The sequence below is a fragment of the Oncorhynchus gorbuscha genome, linkage group LG01 (genome assembly GCF_021184085.1).
Source record: "Oncorhynchus gorbuscha isolate QuinsamMale2020 ecotype Even-year linkage group LG01, OgorEven_v1.0, whole genome shotgun sequence".
NCBI classification, from domain to species: domain Eukaryota; kingdom Metazoa; phylum Chordata; class Actinopteri; order Salmoniformes; family Salmonidae; genus Oncorhynchus; species Oncorhynchus gorbuscha.
The window spans coordinates 43,375,540-43,399,811 of NC_060173.1; the positions used below are offsets into that span (position 1 = coordinate 43,375,540).

The following is a 24,272-nucleotide window of genomic DNA, read 5'->3' on the forward strand; positions in this document are numbered from 1 at the left end:
CTTTGCTTTAGTTGTCAACTCAGAGAGAGAAAGATACACCCCACTCCACAGGCCACCACTGAGCTGATTTACACTGTTACAGCATAACATTCTTCTCTCAACATCATAAACCCTGAGCATTGTTTGATTAATGCACTATGCAGGTTCATCTATTAATGCCGCTGATTCTAAATGGGTATCCTCTCGGGGTGTTGTCAAGAAGGGCCTGTTGTGGAAGACTTTCAGTTATCTGAGATAGATGGTACCCTGTCTGTCGATTGTGTGTTGCTGATTAGATCAGTTGCAAGTTATGTTGGAAGTTACTGTGAAAATTGACTTCATCAAATTGTCCCAATGTTTTTGTCTTGAATTTAAGCAAACTGTGATGGATATTGCATTGTGAAGGGAGATGGAAAACACTTGCAGTGCATGTTGATAACCAAAATTGTTACTGACATTATTATCATTTTCCTGCAGAACTTTGCATATGCTGCATAATAGAGTTTGTTCTTTTCACTCTCTACTCAGACGTTTATGACTGTCTGAGAGATGTGCAAAATGGTGATTGCACAGAAAAATGGAAATCTTTAAATCATATTCCTACTCATTTCGGTGTATTTCTATTGCATTTCTGGAGAGAAGATGTATACTTCCTGTATCATATTGCATTTCTGGAGAGGAGATGTATACTTCCTGTATCATATTGCATTTCTGGAGAGGAGATGTATACTTCCTGTATCATATTGCATTTCTGGAGAGGAGATGTATACTTCCTGTATCATATTGCATTTCTGGAGAGGAGATATATACTTCCTGTATCATATTGCATTTCTGGAGAGGAGATGTATACTTCCTGTATCGTATTGCATTTCTGGAGAGGAGATGTTTACTTCCTGTATGGTATTGGATTTCTGGAGAGGAGATGTTTACTTCCTGTATGGTATTGGATTCCTGGAGAGGAGATGTTTACTTCCTGTATCGTATTGGATTTCTGGAGAGATGTTTACTTCCTGTATCGTATTGGATTTCTGGAGAGGAGATGTTTACTTCCTGTATCGTATTGGATTTCTGGAGAGGAGATGTTTACTTCCTGTATCGTATTGGATTTCTGGAGAGGAGATGTTTAGTTCCTGTATCGTATTGGATTTTGGAGAGGAGATGTTTACTTCTTGCACCATATTGTATTATATGCCTGACGCAAAAAGACATTATCACAGCATAATACATTTTTTAAGAGTAAATCAATAAATAAAAACCTTTTGAGGAGCTGAGAATTTTCTTATTTCACTCATCCCCTTGACCCACAACATTAACCATTTGTAGATTGCATGTGGGGAGATTGGCTCTAGTCTAGTAGGTGTGGTGGAATCACATGAATTCTCCCTGCTGTTGATGCTGTGTCAATTGCATTGCCCTTGTACCATAATGCTACACTGTCCCCATTGGAGAAACCTTTTTGGTTTCACATAGAACCCTTTTGGGTTTCATGTAGAACCCTGCAAAAGGGCCTACATGGAACCGAAAATGGTTCTTCAAAGGGTTCCGCTAAGGGGACTGCAGAATAACACTTTTTGCTTCTAGATAACACCTTTTATTCTAAGAGTGTATGCTTGTTGGAGCCTATGTGTCCACATGGATTTGACCTTAGTGTGAAAGGGGGTTTAAACAAGCAGTGTGTGTCTATGATATGTCAGTCTATTGCCTGTTGACCCTACCTCCTATGTCTGAACGCTTGACCTTTCATATGGAGGGGTCCATGAATCCTATCTGTCTTCCCTGATCGCTTGTCAAGCCAGGATGTTGTGCGTGTCAGCTTGCAGTGACTGTACACTGAACTGCTAATGAATTGGATCCATTTAGTAGAGCTTGTTTTGTGCCTCAATCTAACACTATGTACAGTACACACTGTCAAATATCTGCCGTTCATCAAACAATGACTTGGAATGTACACTACTATTTATTGCCTGTTCCCGTTTTCTCACGGCTCTGTCAGAGGAGGAGCACAGAGCAGTTAGAGTGAGTATGAGGTGAATGGGACATTGAGAAATGTGAGGGCTGGGTGAGGATTAGAATTTTATGGATAATAGTGGCCCAGGGCCATTGTATCAAAGACCGTTTGGTTCATACTTAGTCTAAGCCAGTTAATACTTGTTTAGATTCCTTAAAGTATTCCGAGGGCAACTGAGCTGAGGCGTACAGAGATAATTCTTATACTGACAAATGAGTCTGCCTGCTTATTGCTTTCAGACATATTAATACATTATGAATGGCCCAACTCATTTATTTATCCTCCAGCATTCTATTTTGATTAAACTGCAGCCATGATGTTTGGGTAATGGCATTTCTTTGTATGACGTCTGTCTGTCTGACAGAGTCCCTCTCCTCTCTGCTTCCTATTCTCTTCCTCTGCTCTCTCTCGCTCTCTTTCACACTCTCTCGCTTTCTCTCGCTCTCCCCTTTCAATTAAGTAAAAATTCAAATAGGCTTTAGGATGATCAAATGTTTTAGGACATATAATTTGCTTTAGGACATGTCACTATTCTCTATTCTCTATTCTCCCCTCAGGACCAGTAGCAGTGATCAGTGGTGAGGAGGACTCGGCCAGCCCCCTGCACCATGTCAACCATGGCATCATCACCCCCTGTACCCTTGACGCTGGACCAGATGCTGTGGTCATCGGGATGACCCGTATCCCTGTCATTGAGAACCCGCAATACTTCAGACACGGACACAACTGTAACAAGCCTGCTACCTGTGAGTACACACCAGCTCTGTTGACTTTCAGGTTTTTAATCATCCCTATGTCTGTCCCTACCAACATGGGCTAGGTGTAGCCCAAGGTCCAACGTGCCCTCTGTGCCCATTCACGCAGAATAATTCATTTAGGCCTACCTTGAAAGACTTAAAGTGTTTTTCTATATTAGAGGGAAGCAGCACCATATGTCTCATTGTAGGTGTGACCATTTTTTATTCAATAATTTATTCATAGGATATACAGTGAGCATACCAAACATTAGGAACACCTTCCTAATATAGAGTTGCACTGCACCTTTGCCCTCAGAACAGCCTCAATTCGTCAGGGCATGGACTCTTCGAAAGCATTCCACAGGGATGCTGCCCATGTTGACTCCAATTGGCTGGATGTCATTTGAGTAGTGGGCACTTTTTTGATACACACGGGAAACTGTTGAGCGTGAAAAACCCAGCAGCGTTGCAGTTCTTGACACACTTGAACCAGTGTGCCTGGCACCTACAACCATACTCCATTCAAAGGCACTTAAATATTTTGTCTTTCCCATTCACCCTCTGAATGGCACAAACACAATCTATGTCTCAATTGTCTCAAGGCTTAAAAACACTTCTTTAACCTTTCATCTACTCTGATTGAAGTGGATTTAACAAGTGACATCAATAAGGGATCATAGTTTTCACCTGGATTCACCTGATCAGTTTGTCATGGAAAGAGCAGGTGTTCTTAATATTTTGAACACTTGGTGTAGATAAAATCATATGTAAATTATACATGTCTGTCACGCCCTGACCATAGAAAGCCCTTGGTTCTCTATGGTGTTGTAGGTCAGGGCTTGACTAGGAGGTGTTCTAGGAGGTGCATTTCTTGGTGCTCTTGGTATGGTTCCCAATTAGAGGCAGCTGATATTCGTTGTCTCTAATTGGGGCTCATGCTTAAGGTGTCCCTGTTCCCACCTGCATTTGTGGGATATTGTTTTGTTGAGTGATGATGTGCGTGCTGGTTGGTCACTGTCGTTCGTTGATTGTTTTGTTGAGAAGGTTCAGTTAATAAAAGGATGTGGAACTCAAATCACGCTGCCCCTTGGTGTTTCCATTATCACGACCATGTCAGACGGCCTTATGCAGGATGTCCTGTGAAAGTTTCTTCATTTTCCATCTGGTCTTGATCCTTCCTAATCTGGGAATGTTTCAGTCTTTGGGATTTAAAGGTATTGCCCAGTTAGCAGTCTTAACTCTGCAGGTAGCGCTATGCTGCGCTTCATATGAGCCACATCATAATCATGATTCAAAATTGGGGATTTACTGCTTTTCCGCAGATGCGTTTATGTCCTTTATTTCCTACCTCTGCATTGGCAGTGTATCCATTTCCAGCTGCCCTCTTTTGTAAGGACCCTTCCTGAAGTGAGTTAGATTTGTCAAATCAGCTTAATGTATCTGACTCTAAAGATGGCGTCTGATGAATCATCCTCTCGAGGGTTCCAGAAACCTGTGTCAACGCAGACTATAGCGGCTGCCATATCCGCTCATTGTTCTCCATGTCATGTGTATCCAAGCAGCTCTTATCTCCATTTAACTCTAAATAATGTATTTGTTTGCTCTCAACTGTTGCCGCTATTGGATTCGTTTGAAGTTGAACCCCCAGTAACGTCGTCCCCATTTTGATATCCCTTGAAGAAGAATTAAGAGCTGATTACATGAACTAATGCTGTGCAGTATTGATTACTGCTTTGATCTCTGCCCCAGCTTTTTTAACGTCATTTATTGAGTGTATCCCCATAAAGACTGATTGGAATTACTGTATGTCTCCATCTGAAAAATACAAACTGTGCTTTTCACTGTTTTGAAATATCTTGGTTTTTGAAGGGAATTTGTAGCTGAGGGCTTCGTTTGTCTGCAGGTGCTTTCAGTGCTATGTTATGCACGAGTCATTTAGCAGGTCTCATTAGCCATGTAATAGTGCAGCATTTTATATATCGCACTATTACCACCTCTGCCTTTGACGTTAGGCTCCAGAATGTAACATTACTCTGTAGCAGCAGGCTACGTTTATATCTGACCTGGCATGATCACACTTGTAATTGGGTCAATACTAAATGTGGCTAAGGTCCGGATCTCCTTGAGACACTAATTGTTCACATTTCCGTGAAACCTTGCTAGAAAAAAAGAGAAACCGGTGAAAAATGATGGGAGGCACACAGAGGCAAACCAAGCCAATATCCGCTGTTCCATCTGATACCAATTCAAGTAGTGCCTTGTGGCTGTGGAGAGAGAAGCACATCATGAATGGCGTGTAAAGCAGCAGGATTTGTCATGTTATACAGGGGACATGCTACAGGACGTGATGTGAATTCATAAGCTCTGGGTAAAGATGAGTAACTGGCACTCTCCCGCAGTCACGGTTCTCATCAGAGACAGCGGAGCTATGTTTATCTAAATTAGTGGTTTACAGCTCACACACCTGCCCCTGCAGGCACACGCATGCTTGCACACGCACGCACGCACGCACACACTTGGGAAAAAAACACTGGTTTTCAGATACCAGTGACTTTCTCCATTTCCAGCTCCACCTGGTCTTCCATCCAGGCACAGACCAGGACTGACCCTGCTTAGCTTCAGAGGCAAATCAGCAGTGGGTGCTCTGTTGCTGGAATCACTGTGCCAAAACTTGCAATTGGGGAAAAAAAGGCAGCGAAAGCAAAGGTCAGGGTGACAGAAAAAGACAGGGAAAGTTGCAGGAAAGAGGGAGGCGTTTTATTGAATCTACATGTGAAGTTTTCTTACATGTGAACCTGAAAATTCACGAGAGGTGAAAACAACATGTTATTCTCCTCAGGTGAAAAGGTGGTGTTAACGTGTGAACTCTAAATGTAATATGGTTTCACATGTGAAATTTAAGCTGTAAAAAAAACTAATTGGAGTAAGGGCACACACACACACACACACCTCCAATTCTATTTCAGAAGGGAGACACAATGAGAGGAAGGAAATCACATTTAGTACTGAAAAATAAATGACAGGAGTTATACATTATACATTGCATGAATCTTTTAAGCCAACGTGTCTGAGTTATAATCCATCAGGGTCTGTCTGTCTCTGTGTGCATGTGTGTCTGTGTGACTGTTCATCTCTATGTATGTGTGTCTGTCTCTGTGTGCATGTGTGTCTGTGTGACTGTTCATCTCTATGTATGTGTGTCTGTCTCTGTGTGCATGTGTGTCTGTGTGACTGTTCATCTCTATGTATGTGTGTCTGTCTCTGTGTGCATGTGTGTCTGTGTGACTGTTCATCTCTATGTATGTGTGTCTGTCTCTGTGTGCATGTGTGTCTGTGTGACTGTTCATCTCTATGTATGTGTGTCTCTCTGTGTGCATGTGTGTGTGCATGCATGCGTATCTGTGTGACTGTTCATCTCTATGTATGTGTGTCTGTCTCTGTGTGCATGTGTGTGCGCATGCATGCGTATCTGTGTGACTGTTCATCTCTATGTATGCGTGTGTGTCTCTGCATGTGATGGCTTGCATACTGTATTTTTTGTATTGTACAAAAAAACAAATCATTAAGATTTAGTATATTGAACTTTGAACATGCATTATATAGTACAACAGGATCCAAATCAGATGGGGATGAAAATGAAGTAAACATGCCATATGTACTGCATGTAATATCTAATGTAAATGGTATTTTACAGTGTAATATGAGAGACCCAAAACCCTAGACAAACACTCAGAGAAACACTGCTTGGATGAAGCTGACCTTATGGGCTTTAAGTAGGCAAGGATATTTATTCAACCAATCAATAGAGGAAAATCGAGATCTACATTTTCCTATTTGACTATCCTTCAAAAGGCACTGAACAATGTGGGTTTCTTTCCTCGGAGATCAGCGGAGTAGAAAGCAATAAGCATATACACACTGTGGACTACCGTCATCCACAGCACAGTGAAATTCACTGTGAAATTACTTTTTGAGCTTAAAAGCTTGATATCTTAATGAGCTCTATTCCTTGGTATTTTTAGAAAAGCAATCGTCACATATCATCCTCTTTAGTGCAAATGGGTATAATGTTCTTCAAACATTTATAGAACCATCATATCTTCTAAATGTACAGTGCTTCCGGAAAGTATTCAGTCCCCTTGACTTTTTCCACATTTTGTTACGTTACAGCCTTATTCTAAAAATGATTACAAATATTTTTTTTCTCAGCAATCTACACACAATACTCCAAACTGGTTTTTAGATTTTTGGGGGGCCTTATTTGGGGAGGTGACCAAGAACCCGATGGTCACTCTGACAGATGTGTTCGATATAGAAAGATAACAGACTTACTTTAGCTTGATGTAGATTTTTAAAAAAATGTAACCATAAAGATGCTAACTTTCTCTCAGCAGATAACAGCAAACCTTGCCCAGCTCACTCCGGGGCTTTTTAAACTTAATTACAGCAAGACTTGAGTTCTAGTAAAAATCCATGTCCCCGAAAGCGTTGTCGTTATTTTCTTTTGACTGCCTCGAGCTCAGAGAGCATGGAGAACACAGATAGCACTCAGTCATTTCACAGGGGTGGTTTTCCACATGTCTTTATAGAAACATAAATCATAGCATGCCCCTCAGCCAGTCTAATGCCGCAGCAGATGAAGAATCAGATCCATCATGGAAGTCACCTCGTGTGGTTATCACCGCTAATATCTTTTTATTTACTCCGACTGCAACAGTAAATCCAGTGGCTACATCCAGTGTCGTAGACATACATGGCTTTCATTGATCATTTATACGTCGGTCTTGGATCTTATTTAATACAAGATGCTCAATACTGTATGTTTCAATGGAAATGTACATGTACCTACATTCTCCCTCTGTTAGAGTAGCGAATTATTATGATTTGTGATAATTCATATTTGTTCACAGCACCATCAAGCTCAGAATGTGCAGTTAGATTGACATTGCCTTAATTAATCACGGACATGGTTTGATTAAATGTCTTTTCATCATCAGTTTCGTTGTTGTCAGAGCCTGTGCCCAGTCAGAGGGAGCACACCTTGTGGTCAGAGCCTGTGCCCAGTCAGAAGGAGCACACCTTGTGGTCAGAGCCTGTGCCCAGTCAGAAGGAGCACACCTTGTGGTCAGAGCCTGTGCCCAGTCAGAAGGAGCACACCTTGTGGTCAGAGCCTGTGCCCAGTCAGAAGGAGCACACCTTGTGGTCAGAGCCTGTGCCCAGTCAGAAGGAGCACACCTTGTGGTCAGAGCCTGTCCCCAGTCAGAAGGAGCACACCTTGTGGTCAGAGCCTGTGCCCAGTCAGAAGGAGCACACCTTGTGGTCAGAGCCTGTCCCCAGTCAGAAGGAGCACACCTTGTGGTCAGAGCCTGTCCCCAGTCAGAAGGAGCACACCTTGTGGTCAGCTGGGTTTTCTTCCCATCACCTGCAGGTGAAAAGTCTTTGGGAAATGAATCCTTATTAGTGACATAAAGGCAGGAGACAGGTGACAGGTCTGGCTATGACTTCTACCTCTTCAGACCTGGTGTTTTAATGAAACTGGTTCTATGCCAGATTAAGTTAAAGAATGGTTTTATTTTTCTAGCTTTTCGTAATGAGCTCCCTTAACATATTCATGATGAAATGCAGATAACGCTAGTGAAGAGGTGTTGTCTAAATTGATTTATTTGAGAAGTAATCACTTGAAGAGCTTCAGGCCAGAAGCATTTCAAATCACCTCAAAGAATTGTCTGTCTGTAGGGCATGGTAGCAATGGCAAAGGTTATCAAGAAGTAAAAGACAATATTGTTACGAGAGGACTCACTCACTCACAACATTTTCTCATCTCCTTTTCTTTAGGCAGGTCATTTTATGTTGCAAGGTGATAACAGTATTCACAACCTGATACCATGTGTTAGTGCCTGTTTGCCCCCTACTTCACTCTCTTCCCTTCTCTATAGCCCAGCACCAGTTCACTAATGGCTGTCCCCTACAGAGAGATCATGAGCAAGAGATTCATTTTGTCTAGATGCAATCAATATCAGAGATTGGCTGTAACTCTGCTCCATCACCCATAGCCAGATGTCGTGGCCTCTTCCCTCATCCATCTCTGTCTTCATCTGTTGGATTTAGGCCCAAAACAACACCCAAGGAGCCCCGTCGTCCGGAAAACAACACAACAATGTGTATGCTCAATTTAAGGATGAATGTGGGAGTTCGGGGGTTATCTTGAAGTAAACACCTAGCCTCTTGAGAAAATAAACATATTTTGTAGGACATTTGTTAGGATAAAAGGAGAGTAATCAGCTGTAGTATCCTTCATGGTTGAATCCCTTTTCTCATACATTACTGAACATACAGTATTGTGATCAACAGGTCAAGCATCTCATCGCTTGCTGGTTATGTGTTACTTAATTCATTGCTTAATTCTTTCTGCCTCTAATTTCTTCCTTGGAGTGAATAGTTAACGTAGCTCTATGTATGCCACCGTGAGTCTCTCAACTCCTTAAATACATTCTAATTGCAACCCAGAGGCATAACGGCCACCACACCGCAGACTGTCACCTTGCTGCGCTCCACCTCCTGCTGTGCTACTGTATCCCGTCCATGGATGCAACGTCGGCTACAGTGCACAAGTCAGAAAGTCAATATGACCTTGATAGTGTCTCAATAACAGTTTGATAACATGCTAGACTCGCGGGAGAGTTTCAACTTTTAATTTGTCAAACTCCAAATGAAATACTGAAGCTTCACATATCGAGCGTACAGGCTCTCCTTTGATGAATCAAACGAACAGCAGGAGAATGTTTTGTACTTAAAAATGACTTCAGGATATTTCATATTGTATTTCACATAGCACAGCTTCTGTTCAGGAAATCTGTGCTTGCCATTCTCCAGTCACTTGTTAAAGTGGTTCTGATAAGTGATAGGTAGAGTTGGACATTCTATGTTTCAGTCAAATTATAGCCCTTGTATCAGCAGATGATGTATGTGATTTGTACACTCATGGTGATGACACACGGTATAAAGTTTATGCGACACAGACTGCGTGCAGAGTCTCTATAGCATGCAACAGCATGCTGTTTCAGCCCCAAAAAACATTTAGACTTGCACAATTTGACTCAAATTGATCTCCCAAACATCTGTACTTGACGCCATTCAATTTCACCAAGCTGAGGTGGGTGTTGAGTGTTACCCTGCTGGTTCACTCCAAAGTAAATTCAAGTCCGTTTGAGTACATGACCTGTATTAGCCACCCCTGCTACTATTCAGATATATACAAATATACATTTGAATGCATTGGAGCTTTTCCATCAGCCCTGTTCTGACATAATTATGAGACGCACTTTAAAGAACAACCAGGGCATAAAAACACCGACAGGTGTTGGAAGGCGAGGGTCAGTGGGTCGAGGGTCAGTGTCTTGTTAACCTTCAGGTTAATATTCTAACATTTTTCTTCAATATTGAGTAACTACTCGGAAGAAGACTATAACCACATGATGATGATGATTTTCCAGTCTGGACTTGGCTTCATCATTGCCTGTTTTGTTATGTGAAGAGCCTTGCTGAGAGGGTTGGCACTGACTCCAGATGCTCCGTATGTTCGGCCCTCTTCATACATACATTACATTACAATCTTCCAACCAACCTTGGATGGTTGTAATGCCCTGAAGTGAGGCCTGCTGTTTCCTTCCTCACAAGCCTCTCCAGACACAATGAGACGTGTTTTTCACACACCACTGCTCACGCTTTAAAGCTCATTCTTTATTCATGTGATTGTCGTGTTTGCTTACAGTGCTGTTCAGCATCCAGGTTTCAACGGCAGGCGTGAATTGCCCTGCCTTTTTGTTTCCCCTCAAGACTTTCTGAATACACACTTTCCCAGCATCACCCAACTATGATATCCTCTCTGTGTGTCTGTCTCTCCTTGATCTCTCCTTCTGTCAACACCAACATCCCATACCACATAATATGTGGTGTCGTGAGTAATATATGTTTTCGTGAGTAAGCTGAGTAATACAGTATGGCGACGTTCACTGTGATATTGTGTGTACGAGCAATGGAAAATCCAACTAATTTGACCTTTGACTGGATCAGCAAGTTTGAGGGTTTTGTACCACATGTAGTGGGGCAAAAAAGTATTTAGTCAGCCACCAATTGTGCAAGTTCTCCCACTTAAAAATATGAGAGAGACCTGTAATTATCATCATAGGTACACTTCGACTATGACAGACAAAATGAGAAAAAGAAATCCAGAAAATCACATTGTAGGATTTTTAATGAATTTATGTGCAAATTATGGTGGAAAATAAGTATTTGGTCACCTACAAACAAGCAAGATTTCTGGCTCTCACAGACCTGTAACTTCTTCTTTAAGAGGCTCCTCTGTCCTCCACTCGTTACCTGTATTAATGGCACCTGTTTGAACTTGTTATCAGTATAAAAGACACCTGTCCACAACTTCAGTCACACTCCAAACTCTCCTATCACCAAGACCAAAGAGCTGTCAATGGACACCAGAAACAAAATTGTAGACCTGCATCAGGCTGGGAAGACTGAATCTGCAATAGGTAAGCAGCTTGGTTTGAAGAAATCAACTGTGGGAGCAATTATTAGGAAATGGAAGACATACAAGACCACTGATAATCTCTCTCGATTTGGGGCTCCACGCAAGATCTCACCCCGTGGGGTCAAAATGATCACAAGAACGGTGAGCAAAAATCCCAGAACCACACGGGGGGACCTAGTGAATGACCTGTAGAGAGCTGGGACCAAAGTAACAAAGCCTACCATCAGTAACACACTACGCCGCCAGGGACTCAAATACTGCAGTGCCAGACGTACTGGCTTAAGCAGGGGAACACATGTCCAGGCCCGTCTGAAGTTTGCTAGAGAGCATTTGGATGATCCAGAAGAAGATTGGGAGAATGTCATATGGTCATATGAAACCAAAATAGAACTTTTTGGTAAAAACTCAACTCGTCGTGTTTGGAGGACAAAGAATGCTGAGTTGCATCCAAAGAACACCATACCCACTGTGAAGCATGGGGGTGGAAGCATCATGCTTTGGGGCTGTTTTTCTGCAAAGGGACCAGGACGACTGATCCGTGTAAAGGAAAGAATAAATGGGGCCATGTATTATGAGATTTTGAGTGAAAACCTCCTTCCATCAGGAAGGGCATTGAAGATGAAACATGGCTGGGTCTTTCAGCATGACAAGATCCCAAACACACCGCCGGGGCAACGAAGGAGTGGCTTCGTAAGAAGCATTTCAAGGGCCTGGAGTGGCCTAGCCAGTCTCCAGATCTCAACCCCATATAAAATCTTTGGAGGGAGTTGAAAGTCCGTGTTGCCCAGCAACAGCCCCAAAACATCACTACTCTAGAGGATATCTGCATAGAGGAATGGTCCAAAATACCAGCAACAGTGTGTGAAAACCTTGTGAAGACTTGACCTCTGTCCTTGCCAACAAAGGGTATATAACAAAGTATTGAGGTAAACTTTTGTTATTGACCAAATACTTATTTTCCACCATAATTTGCAAGTAAATTCATTGAAAATCCTACAATGTGATTTTCTTAATTTTCTTCTAATTTTGTCTGTCATAGTTGAAGTGTACCTATGATGAAAAATACAGGCCTCTCTCATCTTTTTAAGTGGGAGAACTGGCACATTTGATGGTTGACTAAATACCTTTTTGCCCCACTGGATGCATCGGCCTATCGAGTGTTCAACAAAGCAACAGGAACATCTCCTAGTGTAGGATACTGTAGGTTTGTAATCCATAGATGCACTTCAACATGCTTTTTTTTCTCTAGTGTTGTTGCTTGTTTTCCTATTTCATGCTCTGCATCCCTCTGTTTGCTATAGTGGTCTTCAACATCCCCTCAGCCAAAGCTCCTGGACAACAGTGCAGCTCTGAAAGAGAGATTGCTCTACATTGTCTGCCAGAGCCTGGGAAGGAAATGTGCTGATAGAGATTCATTCTGCTCCTCTGCATTAGAGAAATAGAATCTAATAAAATACGTTGACACGGATTCAGGTGAGAGGCCTCTGGATGAATCTCATGGAGGAGAAGAGGGAGTCCAGAGGAGAAGGTGCTCTGCTCTGTATGTAGACCAGTGGATTGTGTTTGTGAGGTGCAACAGTCTGAGCCTGCTGAAGGGGTGTTTACCGACTAACAGACAGGCTCATGCTTTCCGGGATCCCCTCAAACACTTGTTTTGGGGCACCATCTGCCCTCAACATTGAAAAATAAAATGACAAATATAATATGAACTGTATGAAAATCAAATCAAAATGTATTTGCCACGTGCACCGAATACAACAGGTGTAGACCTTACAGTGAAATACTTACTTACAGGCTCTAACCAACAGGTGTAGTAGACCTTACAGTGAAATACTGACTTACAATCCCTTAACCAACAGGTGTAGACCTTACAGTGAAATACTGACTTACAGGCTCTAACCAACAGGTGTAGTAGACCTTACAGTGAAATACTGACTTACAATCCCTTAACCAACAGGTGTAGACCTTACAGTGAAATACTGACTTACAGGCTCTAGCCAATGGTGCGGAGAATAACAAGGCGTGTCTGTGTGTTAGTCAGGCTTATTGAGGTGGTATGTACATGTAGGTATCGTTAAAGTGACTATGTATATAAGATAAACCGAGAGTAGCAGCAGCGTAAAAGAGGGGTTGGGGGGGGGGGGGGGGCACACAATGCAAATGGTCCGGGTAACCATTTGGTTACCTGTTCAGTAGTCTTATGGCTTGGGGGTAAAAACTGTTGAGAAGCCTTTTTGTCCTAGACTTGGCACTCCGGTACCGCTTGCCATGCGGTAGTAGAGAGACCAGTCTATGACTGGGGTGGCTGGGGTCTTTGACAATTCTTAGGGCCTTCCTCTGACACTGTAGAGGTCCTGGATGGCAGGTAGCTTTGCCCCAGTGATGTACTGGGCCGTACACACTACCCTCTGAAGTGCCTTGCGGTCGGAGGCCGAGCAATTGCCGTACCAGGCAGTGATGCAACAGGTCAGGATGCTCTCGATGTTGCAGCTGTAGAACCTTTTGAGGATTTCAGGACCCATGCCAAATATTTTTAGTTTCCTGAGGGGGAATAGGCTTTGTCGTGCCCTCTTCACAACTGTCTTGGTGTGTTTGGACCAATCTAGTTTGTTGTTGATGTGGACACCAAGGAATTTGAAGCTGTAATGCCCGAGATGGCATAGCAGTTCAGACGTCTTTTGTCCTCGTCTTGTCGTGTCCTGTATATATATATATATATTTACAACTTTTTTTCACATACATTTTTTTATTTTCCATCAACTCATCTTCAAAACACTCTCCTGCAACCCGCCTCACCAATTTATATTTATAAATAAGTATTATTTACCTCAATTCTGCAATCCTCCAAGAAGCTAGCCAGAAACTCCAAGAAGCTAGCCAGAAGCTAGCCAGGAGCTAGCTAGAAGCTAATCAGAAGCTAGTTCAGAAGCTAGTTAGCTTCTTTACTGGCAAATCGTTAGTATTCAGCTAACCACGGTTTGTGGTCATCAGCTATCCTTTAGCTCGAAAATCTATCGCCAGTTTTGTACGGCGCAGCGCGGCTCGGAACGGTACATACCGGACCAATTTTTCTCTCCATGTCCTTGGATTTCAACTGCTCTCTGGACATTCATTCCCGGATCTCACAGCTAGCTAGCTGCTATCCGTGTGTCTATCTGCTCTCGTCGATTCCGGAGCAAACATCAATTACTCCGGAGCTAGCCAGCTCCGTCAATCACTCCTGAGCTCCATCAATCACTCCTGGGCTGCAGTCACCTATCCGGACCCGTTTTACTGCCCCACCGGGCCTTCACAACTGGACTGCCGACATTATCTACCCGAAGGAGATCCGGCTGGCTCCTCCGTCTCGACGTTACCTGAACGCCCATCTGCGGCCTGCTAACCGTTAGCTGTCTTACCGGCTGCTCTCAGAATAGACAATCGGACAATTTATTTATTTTTATTATTATTATTATGTTTATTCTTGGGCTTCTATAACTATATCTATTGTTTTTATTTTATTTTTGTTGTTGTGTGATTTGGACTAATTCCCTCTACCACACGGAACCCCACTAATCTACTGACGGAACGCAAGAGGTGGCTAACAACAGACCTCCTTCCTATGCTAGCTTGCTACCGATGTCCTGGCTAGCTGTCTAAATCGCCTTGACCATACCTTTGTCTGTACATTATACCTTGATGCTATTTTATCGCCCCCAGAAACCTCCTTTTACTCTCTGTTCCAGACGTTATAGATGACCAATTCTTATTGCTTTTAGCCGTACCCTTATTCTTCTCCTCCTATGTTCCTCTGGCGATGTAGAGGTGAATCCAGGCCCTGCAGTGCCTAGCTCCACTCTTTAACAATAGCCTTGGTTTCATGCATGTTAACATTAGAAGCCTCCTCCCTAAGTTTGTTCTATTCACTGCTCTAGCACACTCTGCCAACCCGGATGTTCTAGCTGTGTCTGAATCCTGGCTTAGGAAGACCACCAAAAATTCTGAAATTTTAATTCCAAATTACAACATTTTCAGACAAGATAGAACTGCCAAAGGGGGCGGTGTTGCAATCTACTGCAAAGATAGCCTGCAGAGTTCTGTCCTACTATCCAGGTCTGTACCCAAACAATTTGAACTTCTACTTCTAAAAATCCACCTCTCTAAAAACAAGTCTCTCACCGTTGCCGCCTGCTATAGACCACCCTCTGCCCCCAGCTGTGCTCTGGACACCATATGTGAACTGATTGCCCCCCATCTATCTTCAGAGCTCGTGCTGCTAGGCGACCTAAACTGGAACATGCTTAACACCCCAGCCATCCTACAATCTAAACTTGATGCCCTCAATCTCACTCAAATTATCAATAAACCTACCAGGGACCACCCATACGTAGAATGTATGCACACATGACTGTAAGTCGCTTTGGATAAAAGCTAAATGGCATATATAGGTACCCCCCCAAAGCCTTACATTTACATTTACATTTAAGTCATTTACCAGACGCTCTTATCCAGAGCGACTTACAAATTGGTGCGTTCACCTTATGACATCCAGTGGAACAGTCACTTTACAATAGTGCATCTAAATCTTAAAGGGGGGGGGGTGAGAGGGATACTTATCCTATCCTAGGTATTCCTTAAAGAGGTGGGGTTTCAGGTGTCTCCGGAAGGTGGTGATTGACTCCGCTGTCCTGGCGTCGTGAGGGAGTTTGTTCCACCATTGGGGGGCCAGAGCAGCGAACAGTTTTGACTGGGTTGAGCGGGAGCTGTACTTTCTCAGTGGTAGGGAGGCGAGCAGGCCAGAGGTGGATGAACGTAGTGCCCTTGTTTGGGTGTAGGGCCTGATCAGAGCCTGGAGGTACTGAGGTGCCGTTCCCCTCACAGCTCCGTAGGCAAGCACCATGGTCTTGTAGCGGATGCGAGCTTCAACTGGAAGCCAGTGGAGAGAACGGAGGAGCGGGGTGACGTGAGAGAACTTGGGAAGGTTGAACACCAGACGGGCTGCGGCGTTCTGGATGAGTTGACGGGGTTTAATGGCACAGGCAGGGAGCCCAGCCAACAGCGAGTTGCAGTAATCCAGACGGGAGATGACAAGTGCCTGGATTAGGACCTGCGCCGCTTCCTGTGTGAGGCAGGGTCGTACTCTGCGGATGTTGTAGAGCATGAACCTACAGGAACGGGCCACCGCCTTGATGTTGGTTGAGAACGACAGGGTGTTGTCCAGGATCACGCCAAGGTTCTTAGCGCTCTGGGAGGAGGACACAATGGAGTTGTCAACCGTGATGGCGAGATCATGGAACGGGCAGTCCTTCCCCGGGAGGAAGAGCAGCTCCGTCTTGCCGAGGTTCAGCTTGAGGTGGTGATCCGTCATCCACACTGATATGTCTGCCAGACATGCAGAGATGCGATTCGCCACCTGGTCATCAGAAGGGGGAAAGGAGAAGATTAGTTGTGTGTCGTCTGCATAGCAATGATAGGAGAGACCACGTGAGGTTATGACAGAGCCAAGTGACTTGGTGTATAGCGAGAATAGGAGAGGGCCTAGAACAGAGCCCTGGGGGACACCAGTGGTGAGAGCGCGTGGTGAGGAGACAGATTCTCGCCACGCCACCTGGTAGGAGCGACCTGTCAGGTAGGACGCAATCCAAGCGTGGGCCGCGCCGGAGATGCCCAACTCGGAGAGGGTGGAGAGGAGGATCTGATGGTTCACAGTATCGAAGGCAGCCGATAGATCTAGAAGGATGAGAGCAGAGGAGAGAGAGTTAGCTTTAGCAGTGCGGAGCGCCTCCGTGATACAGAGGAGAGCAGTCTCAGTTGAATGACTAGTCTTGAAACCTGACTGATTTGGATCAAGAAGGTCATTCAGAGAGAGATAGCGGGAGAGCTGGCCAAGGACGGCACGTTCAAGAGTTTTGGAGAGAAAAGAAAGAAGGGATACTGGTCTGTAATTGTTGACATCGGAGGGATCGAGTGTAGGTTTTTTCAGAAGGGGTGCAACTCTCACTCTCTTGAAGACGGAAGGGACGTAGCCAGCGGTCAGGGATGAGTTGATGAGCGAGGTGAGGTAAGGGAGAAGGTCTCCGGAAATGGTCTGGAGAAGAGAGGAGGGGATAGGGTCAAGCGGGCAGGTTGTTGGGCGGCCGGCCGTCACAAGACGCGAGATTTCATCTGGAGAGAGAGGGAGAAAGAGGTCAGAGCACAGGGTAGGGCAGTGTGAGCAGAACCAGCGGTGTCGTTTGACTTAGCAAACGAGGATCGGATGTCGTCAACCTTCTTTTCAAAATGGTTGACGAAGTCATCTGCAGAGAGGGAGGAGGGGGGTGGAGGGGGAGGAGGATTCAGGAGGGAGGAGAAGGTGGCAAAGAGCTTCCTAGGGTTAGAGGCAGATGCTTGGAATTTAGCGTGGTAGAAAGTGGCTTTAGCAGCAGAGACAGAGGAGGAAAATGTAGAGAGGAGGGAGTGAAAGGATGCCAGGTCCGCAGGGAGGCGAGTTTTCCTCCATTTCCGCTCGGCTGCCCGGAGCCCTGTTCTGTGAGCTCGCAATGAGTCATCGAGCCACGGAGCGGGAGGGGAGGACCGAGCCGGCCTGGAGGATAGGGGACATAGAGAGTCAAAGGATGCAGAGAGGGAGGAGAGGAGGGTTGAGGAGGCAGAATCAGGAGATAGGTTGGAGAAGGTTTGAGCGGAGGGAAGAGATGATAGGATGAAGAGGAAAGAGTAGCGGGGGAGAGAGAGCGAAGGTTGGGACGGCGCGATACCATCCGAGTAGGGGCAGTGTGGGAGGTGTTGGATGAGAGCGAGAGGGAAAAGGATACAAGGTAGTGGTCGGAGACTTGGAGGGGAGTTGCAATGAGGTTAGTGGAAGAACAGCATCTAGTAAAGATGAGGTCGAGCGTATTGCCTGCCTTGTGAGTAGGGGGGGAAGGTGAGAGGGTGAGGTCAAAAGAGGAGAGGAGTGGAAAGAAGGAGGCAGAGAGGAATGAGTCAAAGGTAGACGTGGGGAGGTTAAAGTCGCCCAGAACTGTGAGAGGTGAGCCGTCCTCAGGAAAGGAGCTTATCAAGGCATCAAGCTCATTGATGAACTCTCCGAGGGAACCTGGAGGGCGATAAATGATAAGGATGTTAAGCTTGAAAGGGCTGGTAACTGTGACAGCATGGAATTCAAAGGAGGCGATAGACAGATGGGTAAGGGGAGAAAGAGAGAATGACCACTTGGGAGAGATGAGGATCCCGGTGCCACCACCCCGCTGACCAGAAGCTCTCGGGGTGTGCGAGAACACGTGGGCGGACGAAGAGAGAGCAGTAGGAGTAGCAGTGTTGTCTGTGGTGATCCATGTTTCCGTCAGTGCCAAGAAGTCGAGGGACTGGAGGGAGGCATAGGCTGAGATGAACTCTGCCTTGTTGACCGCAGATTGGCAGTTCCAGAGGCTACCGGAGACCTGGAACTCCACGTGGGTCGTGCACGCTGGGACCACCAGATTAGGGTGGCCGCGGCCACGCGGTGTGGAGCGTTTGTATGGTCTGTGCAGAGAGGAGAGAACAGGGATAAACAGACACATAGTTGACAGGCTACAGAAGAGGCTACGCTAATGCAAAGGAGATTGGAATGACAAGTGGACTACACGTCTCGAATGTTCAGAAAGTTAAGCTACGTAGCAAGAATCTTATTGACTAAAATTATTAAAATGATACAGTACTGCTGAAGTAGGCTAGCTGGCAGTGGGTGCGTTGTTGACACTACACTAATCAAGTCGTTCCGTTGAGTGTAATAGTTTCTGCAGTGCTGCTATTCGGGGGCTAGCTGGCTAGCTAGTAGTGTTGTTTACGTTACGTTGCGTTAAAAGAACGATAATAGCTGGCTAGCTAACCTAGAAAATCGCTCTAGACTACATAATTATCTTTGATACAAAGACGGCTATGTAGCTAGCTATGTAGCTAGCTACGAACAAACAAATCAAACCGTTGTACTGTAATGAAATGAAGTGAAAATGTGATACTACCTGTGAATGCGACCGGGTTGTTGAGTTCTATTCAGAAGACGTTGGCTAGCGTTGGCTAGCGTTGGTTAGCTGTTGGCTAGCTAGCAGAGTCTCCTACGTTAAGGACGACAAATAGCTGGCTAGCTAACCTTGGTAAATTAAGATAATCACTCTAAGACTACACACTCTAAACCTAAACAACACAATTATCTTGGATACGAAGATACGAAGACAGCAAAGACAGCTATGTAGCTAGCTAACACTACACTAATCAAGTCGTTCAGTTGAGTGTAATAGTTTCTCCAGTGCAGCTAATCAGTGGACGTTAGCTAGCTGGCTAGTGAAGACTACGTTAGGACGGCGAAATACGATAATTACGCAATTATCTTTGATACAAAGACGGCTATGTAGCTAGCTGAGAAGAAATTGCTAAAATTAGACAAATCAAACCGTTGTGCTATAATGAAATATAATGAAATGTAATGAAAAAGTTATACTACCTGCGGGAGCGAAGTGCCGATGCGACCACTCGCTCCAATTCACCCTCATAGATATCATCCTAACCAACTTCCCCTCTAAATACACCTCTGTTGTCTTCAACCAAGATCTCAGCGATCACTGCCTCATTGCCTGCATCCGTAATGGGTCAGCAGTCAAACGACCTCCACTCATCACTGTAAAACGCTCCCTGAAACACTTCAGCGAGCAGGCCTTTCTAATCGACCTGGCCGGGGTATCCTGGAAGGATATTGATCTCATCCCGTCAGTAGAGGATGCCTGGATATATTTTTTAAATGCCTTCCTAACCATCTTAAATAAACATGCCCCATTCAAGAAATTTAGAACCAGGAACAGATATAGCCCTTGGTTCTCCCCAGACCTGACTGCCCTTAACCAACACAAAAACATCCTATGGCATTCTGCATTAGCATCGAACAGCCCCCGTGATATGCAGCTATTCAGGGAAGCTAGAAACCGTTATACACAGGCAGTTAGAAAAGCCAAGGCTAGCTTTTTCAAGCAGAAATTTGCTTCCTGCAACACTAACTGAAAAACGTTCTGGGACACTGTAAAGTCCATGGAGAATAAGAACACCTCCTCCCAGCTGCCCACTGCACTGAAGATAGGAAACACTGTCACCACTGATAAATCCACCATAATTGAGAATTTTAATAAGCATTTTTCTACGGCTGGCCATGCTTTCCACCTGGCTACTCCTACCCCGGTCAACAGCACTGCACCCCCAACAGCAACTCGCCCAAGCCTTCCCCATTTCTCCTTCTCCCAAATCCATTCAGCTGATGTTCTGAAAGAGCTGAAAAATCTGGACCCCTACAAATCAGCCGGGCTAGACAATCTGGACCCTTTCTTTCTAAAATTATCTGGCCGAAATTTTTGCCACCCCTATTACTAGCCTGTTCAACCTCTCTTTCGTGTCGTCTGAGATTCCCAAAGATTGGAAAGCAGCTGTGGTCATCCCCCTCTTCAAAGGGGGGGACACTCTTGACCCAAACTGCTACAGACCTATATCTATCCTACCATGCCTTTCTAAGGTCTTCGAAAGCCAAGTCAACAAACAGATTACCGACCATTTCGAATCTCACCATACCTTCTCTGCTATGCAATCTGGTTTCAGAGCTGGTCATGGGTGCACCTCAGCCACGCTCAAGGTCCTAAACGATATCTTAACCGCCATCGATAAGAAACATTACTGTGCAGCCGTATTCATTGATCTGGCCAAGGCTTTCGATTCTGTCAACCACCACATCCTCATCGGCAGACTCGACAGCCTTGGTTTCTCAAATGATTGCCTCGCCTGGTTCTCCAACTACTTCTCTGATAGAGTTCAGTGTGTCAAATCGGAGGGTCTGCTGTTCGGACCTCTGGCAGTCTCTATGGGGGTGCCACAGGGTTCAATTCTTGGACCGACTCTCTTCTCTGTATACATCAATGAGGTCGCTCTTGCTGCTGGTGAGTCCCTGATCCACCTCTACGCAGACGACACCATTCTGTATACTTCCGGCCCTTCTTTGGACACTGTGTTAACAATCCTCCAGGCAAGCTTCAATGCCATACAACTCTCCTTCCGTGACCTCCAATTGCTCTAAATACGAGTAAAACTGAAATGCATGCTCTTCAACCGATCGCTACCTGCACCTACCCGCCTGTCCAACATCACTACTCTGGACGGCTCTGACTTAGAATACGTGGACAACTACAAATACTTAGGTGTCTGGTTAGACTGTAATCTCTCCTTCCAGACCCATATCAAACATCTCCAATCCAAAGTTAAATCTAGAATTGGCTTCCTATTTCGCAACAAAGCATCCTTCACTCATGCTGCCAAACATACCCTTGTAAAACTGACCATCCTACCAATCCTCGACTTTGGCGATGTCATTTACAAAATAGCCTCCAATACCCTACTCAACAAATTGGATGCAGTCTTTCACAGTGCAATCCGTTTTGTCACCAAAGCCCCATATACTACCCACCATTGCGACCTATACGCTCTCGTTGGCTGGCCCTTGCTTCATACTCGTCGCCAAACCCACTGGCTCCATGTCATCTACAAGACCCTGCTAGGTAAAGTCCCCCCTTATCTCAGCTCGCTGGTCACCATAGCATCTCCCACCTGTAGCACACGCTCCAGCAGGTATATCTCTCTAGTCACCCCCAAAACCAATTCTTTCTTTGGCCGCCTCTCCTTCCAGTTCTCTGCTGCCAATGACTGGAACGAACTACAAAAATCTCTGAAACTGGAAACACTTATCTCCCTCACTAGCTTTAAGCACCAACTGTCAGAGCATCTTACAGATTACTGCACCTGTACATAGCCCACCTATAATTTAGCCCAAACAACTACCTCTTTCCCAACTGTATTTTATTTATTTATTTATTTTGCTCCTTTGCACCCCATTATTTTTATTTCTACTTTGCACATTCTTCCATTGCAAAACTACCATTCCAGTGTTGTACTTGCTATATTGTATTTACTTTGCCACCATGGCCTTTTTTGCCTTTACCTCCCTTCTCACCTGATTTGCTCATATTGTATATAGACTTGTTTATACTGTATTATTGACTGTATGTTTGTTTTACTCCATGTGTAACTCTGTGTCGTTGTATCTGTCGAACTGCTTTGCTTTATCTTGGCAAGGTCGCAATTGTAAATGAGAACTTGTTCTCAACTTGCCTACCTGGTTAAATAAAGGTGAAAAAAAAATAAAAATAAAAAGCTCTCAACCTGCTCCACTACAGCCCCGTCGATGAGAATGGGGACGTGCTCGGTGCTCCTTTTCCTGTAGTCCACAATCATCTCCTTAGTCTTGGTTACGTTGAGGGATAGGTTGTTATTCTGGCACCACCCGGCCAGGACCTCCTCCCTATAGGCTGTCTCGTCGATGTCGGTGATCAGGTCTACCACTGTTGTGTCGTCAGCAAACTTAATGATGGTGTTGGAGTCGTTCCTGGCCATGCAGTCGTGGGTGAACAGGGAGTACAGGAGGGGACTGAGCACGCACCCCTCCAGTGTTGAGGATCAGCGTGGCAGATGTGTTGCTACCTACCCTCACCACCTGGGGGCAGTCTGTCAAGAAGTCCAGGATCCAGTTGCAGAGGGAGGTGTTTAGTCCCAGGATCCTTAGCTTGGTGATGCACTTTGAGGGTACTATGGTGTTGAATGCTGAGCTGTAGTCAATGAACAGCATTCTCACATAGGTGTTTCTTTTGTCCAAGTGAGAAAGGGCAGTGTGGAGTGCAATAGAGATTGCATCATCTACGGATCTGTTTGGGTGGTATGCAAATTGGAGTGGGTCTAGGGTGTCTGGGATAATGGTGTTGATGTGAGCCATTACCAGCCTTTCAAAGCACTTCATGGCTACGGATGTGAGTGCTATGGGTCTGTAGTCATTTAGGCAGGTTTCCTTTGTGTTCTTGGGCACAGGGACTATGGTGGTCTGCTTGAAGCATGTTGGTATTACAGACTCAATCAGGGACATGTTGAAAATGTCAGTGAAGACACCTGCAAGTTGGTCAGCACATGCCTGGAGCACACGTCCTGGTAATCCGTCTGGCCCCCAGCCTTGTGTATGTTGACCTGGTTAAAGGTCTTACTCACGTCGGCTACGGAGTGTGTGATCACACAGTCATCCAGAACAGCTGATGCTCTCATGCATGCCTCAGTGTTGCTTGCCTCGAAGCGAGTATAGAAGTGATTTAGCGCATCTGGTAGGCTCGTGTCACTGGGCAGCTCACGGCTGTGATTCCCTTTGTAGTCTGTAATAGTTTGCAAGCCCTGCCACATCCGACGAACGTCGGAGCTGGTGTAGTATGATTCAATCTTAGCCCTGTATTAACGCTTTGCCTGTTTGATGGTTTGTCGCAGGGCATAGCGGGATTTCTTGTAAGCTTCCGGGTTAGAGTCCCGTACCTTGAAGGCGGCAGCTCTACCCTTTAGCTCAGTGCGAATGTTGCCTGTAATCCATGGCTTCTGGTTGGCGTATGTACGTACAGTCACTGTGGGGACGACGCCCTCAATGCACTTATTGATAAAGCCAGTGACTGATGTGGTCTATTCCTGTCATTGGAAGAATCCCGGCGGAACATGTTCCAGTCTGTGATAGCAAAGCAGTCCTGTAGTTTAGCATCTGCTTCATCTGACCATTTTTTTATAGACCGAGTCACGGGTGCTTCCTGCTTTAATATTTGCTTGTAATCAGGATTCAGGAGGATAGAGTTGTGGTTGGATTTACCAAATGGAGGGCGAGGGAGAGCTTTGTACGCGTCTCTGTGTGTGGAGTACAGGTGATCATTTTTTCTTCTGGTTGCACATCTTTTTTTCTTCTGGTTTCCTTATACAGCTGACTGAGTGCGGTCTTAGTACCAGCATCTGTCTGTGGTGGTAAATAAACTCCCACGAAAAGTATAGCTGAGAACTCTCTAGGCAAGTAGTGTGGCCTGCAGTTTATCACAGTATACTCTACTTCAGGTGAGCACAATCTAGAGACTTCCTTAGATTTCGTGCACCAGTTGTTGTTTACAAATAT

At 44.9% G+C, this 24,272-nt stretch overlaps 1 protein-coding gene across 8 annotated transcripts in view; it reads left to right on the forward strand.

Moving 5' to 3' along the window:
* The window catches only part of ntrk3a (neurotrophic tyrosine kinase, receptor, type 3a), a 286,833-nt gene that overhangs the window by 225,570 nt on the left and 36,991 nt on the right, over positions 1–24,272 (forward strand). For all 8 annotated transcript variants that reach the window (XR_006839310.1, XM_046353608.1, XM_046353618.1 and 5 more), the window contains one exon: positions 2,545–2,733. Coding sequence is in view for 7 of the 8 variants with exons in the window: in XM_046353608.1 (XP_046209564.1) it covers positions 2,545–2,733 (189 nt within the window). In the remaining variant the exon portion in view is untranslated. The remainder of the gene's footprint in view (positions 1–2,544; positions 2,734–24,272) is intronic.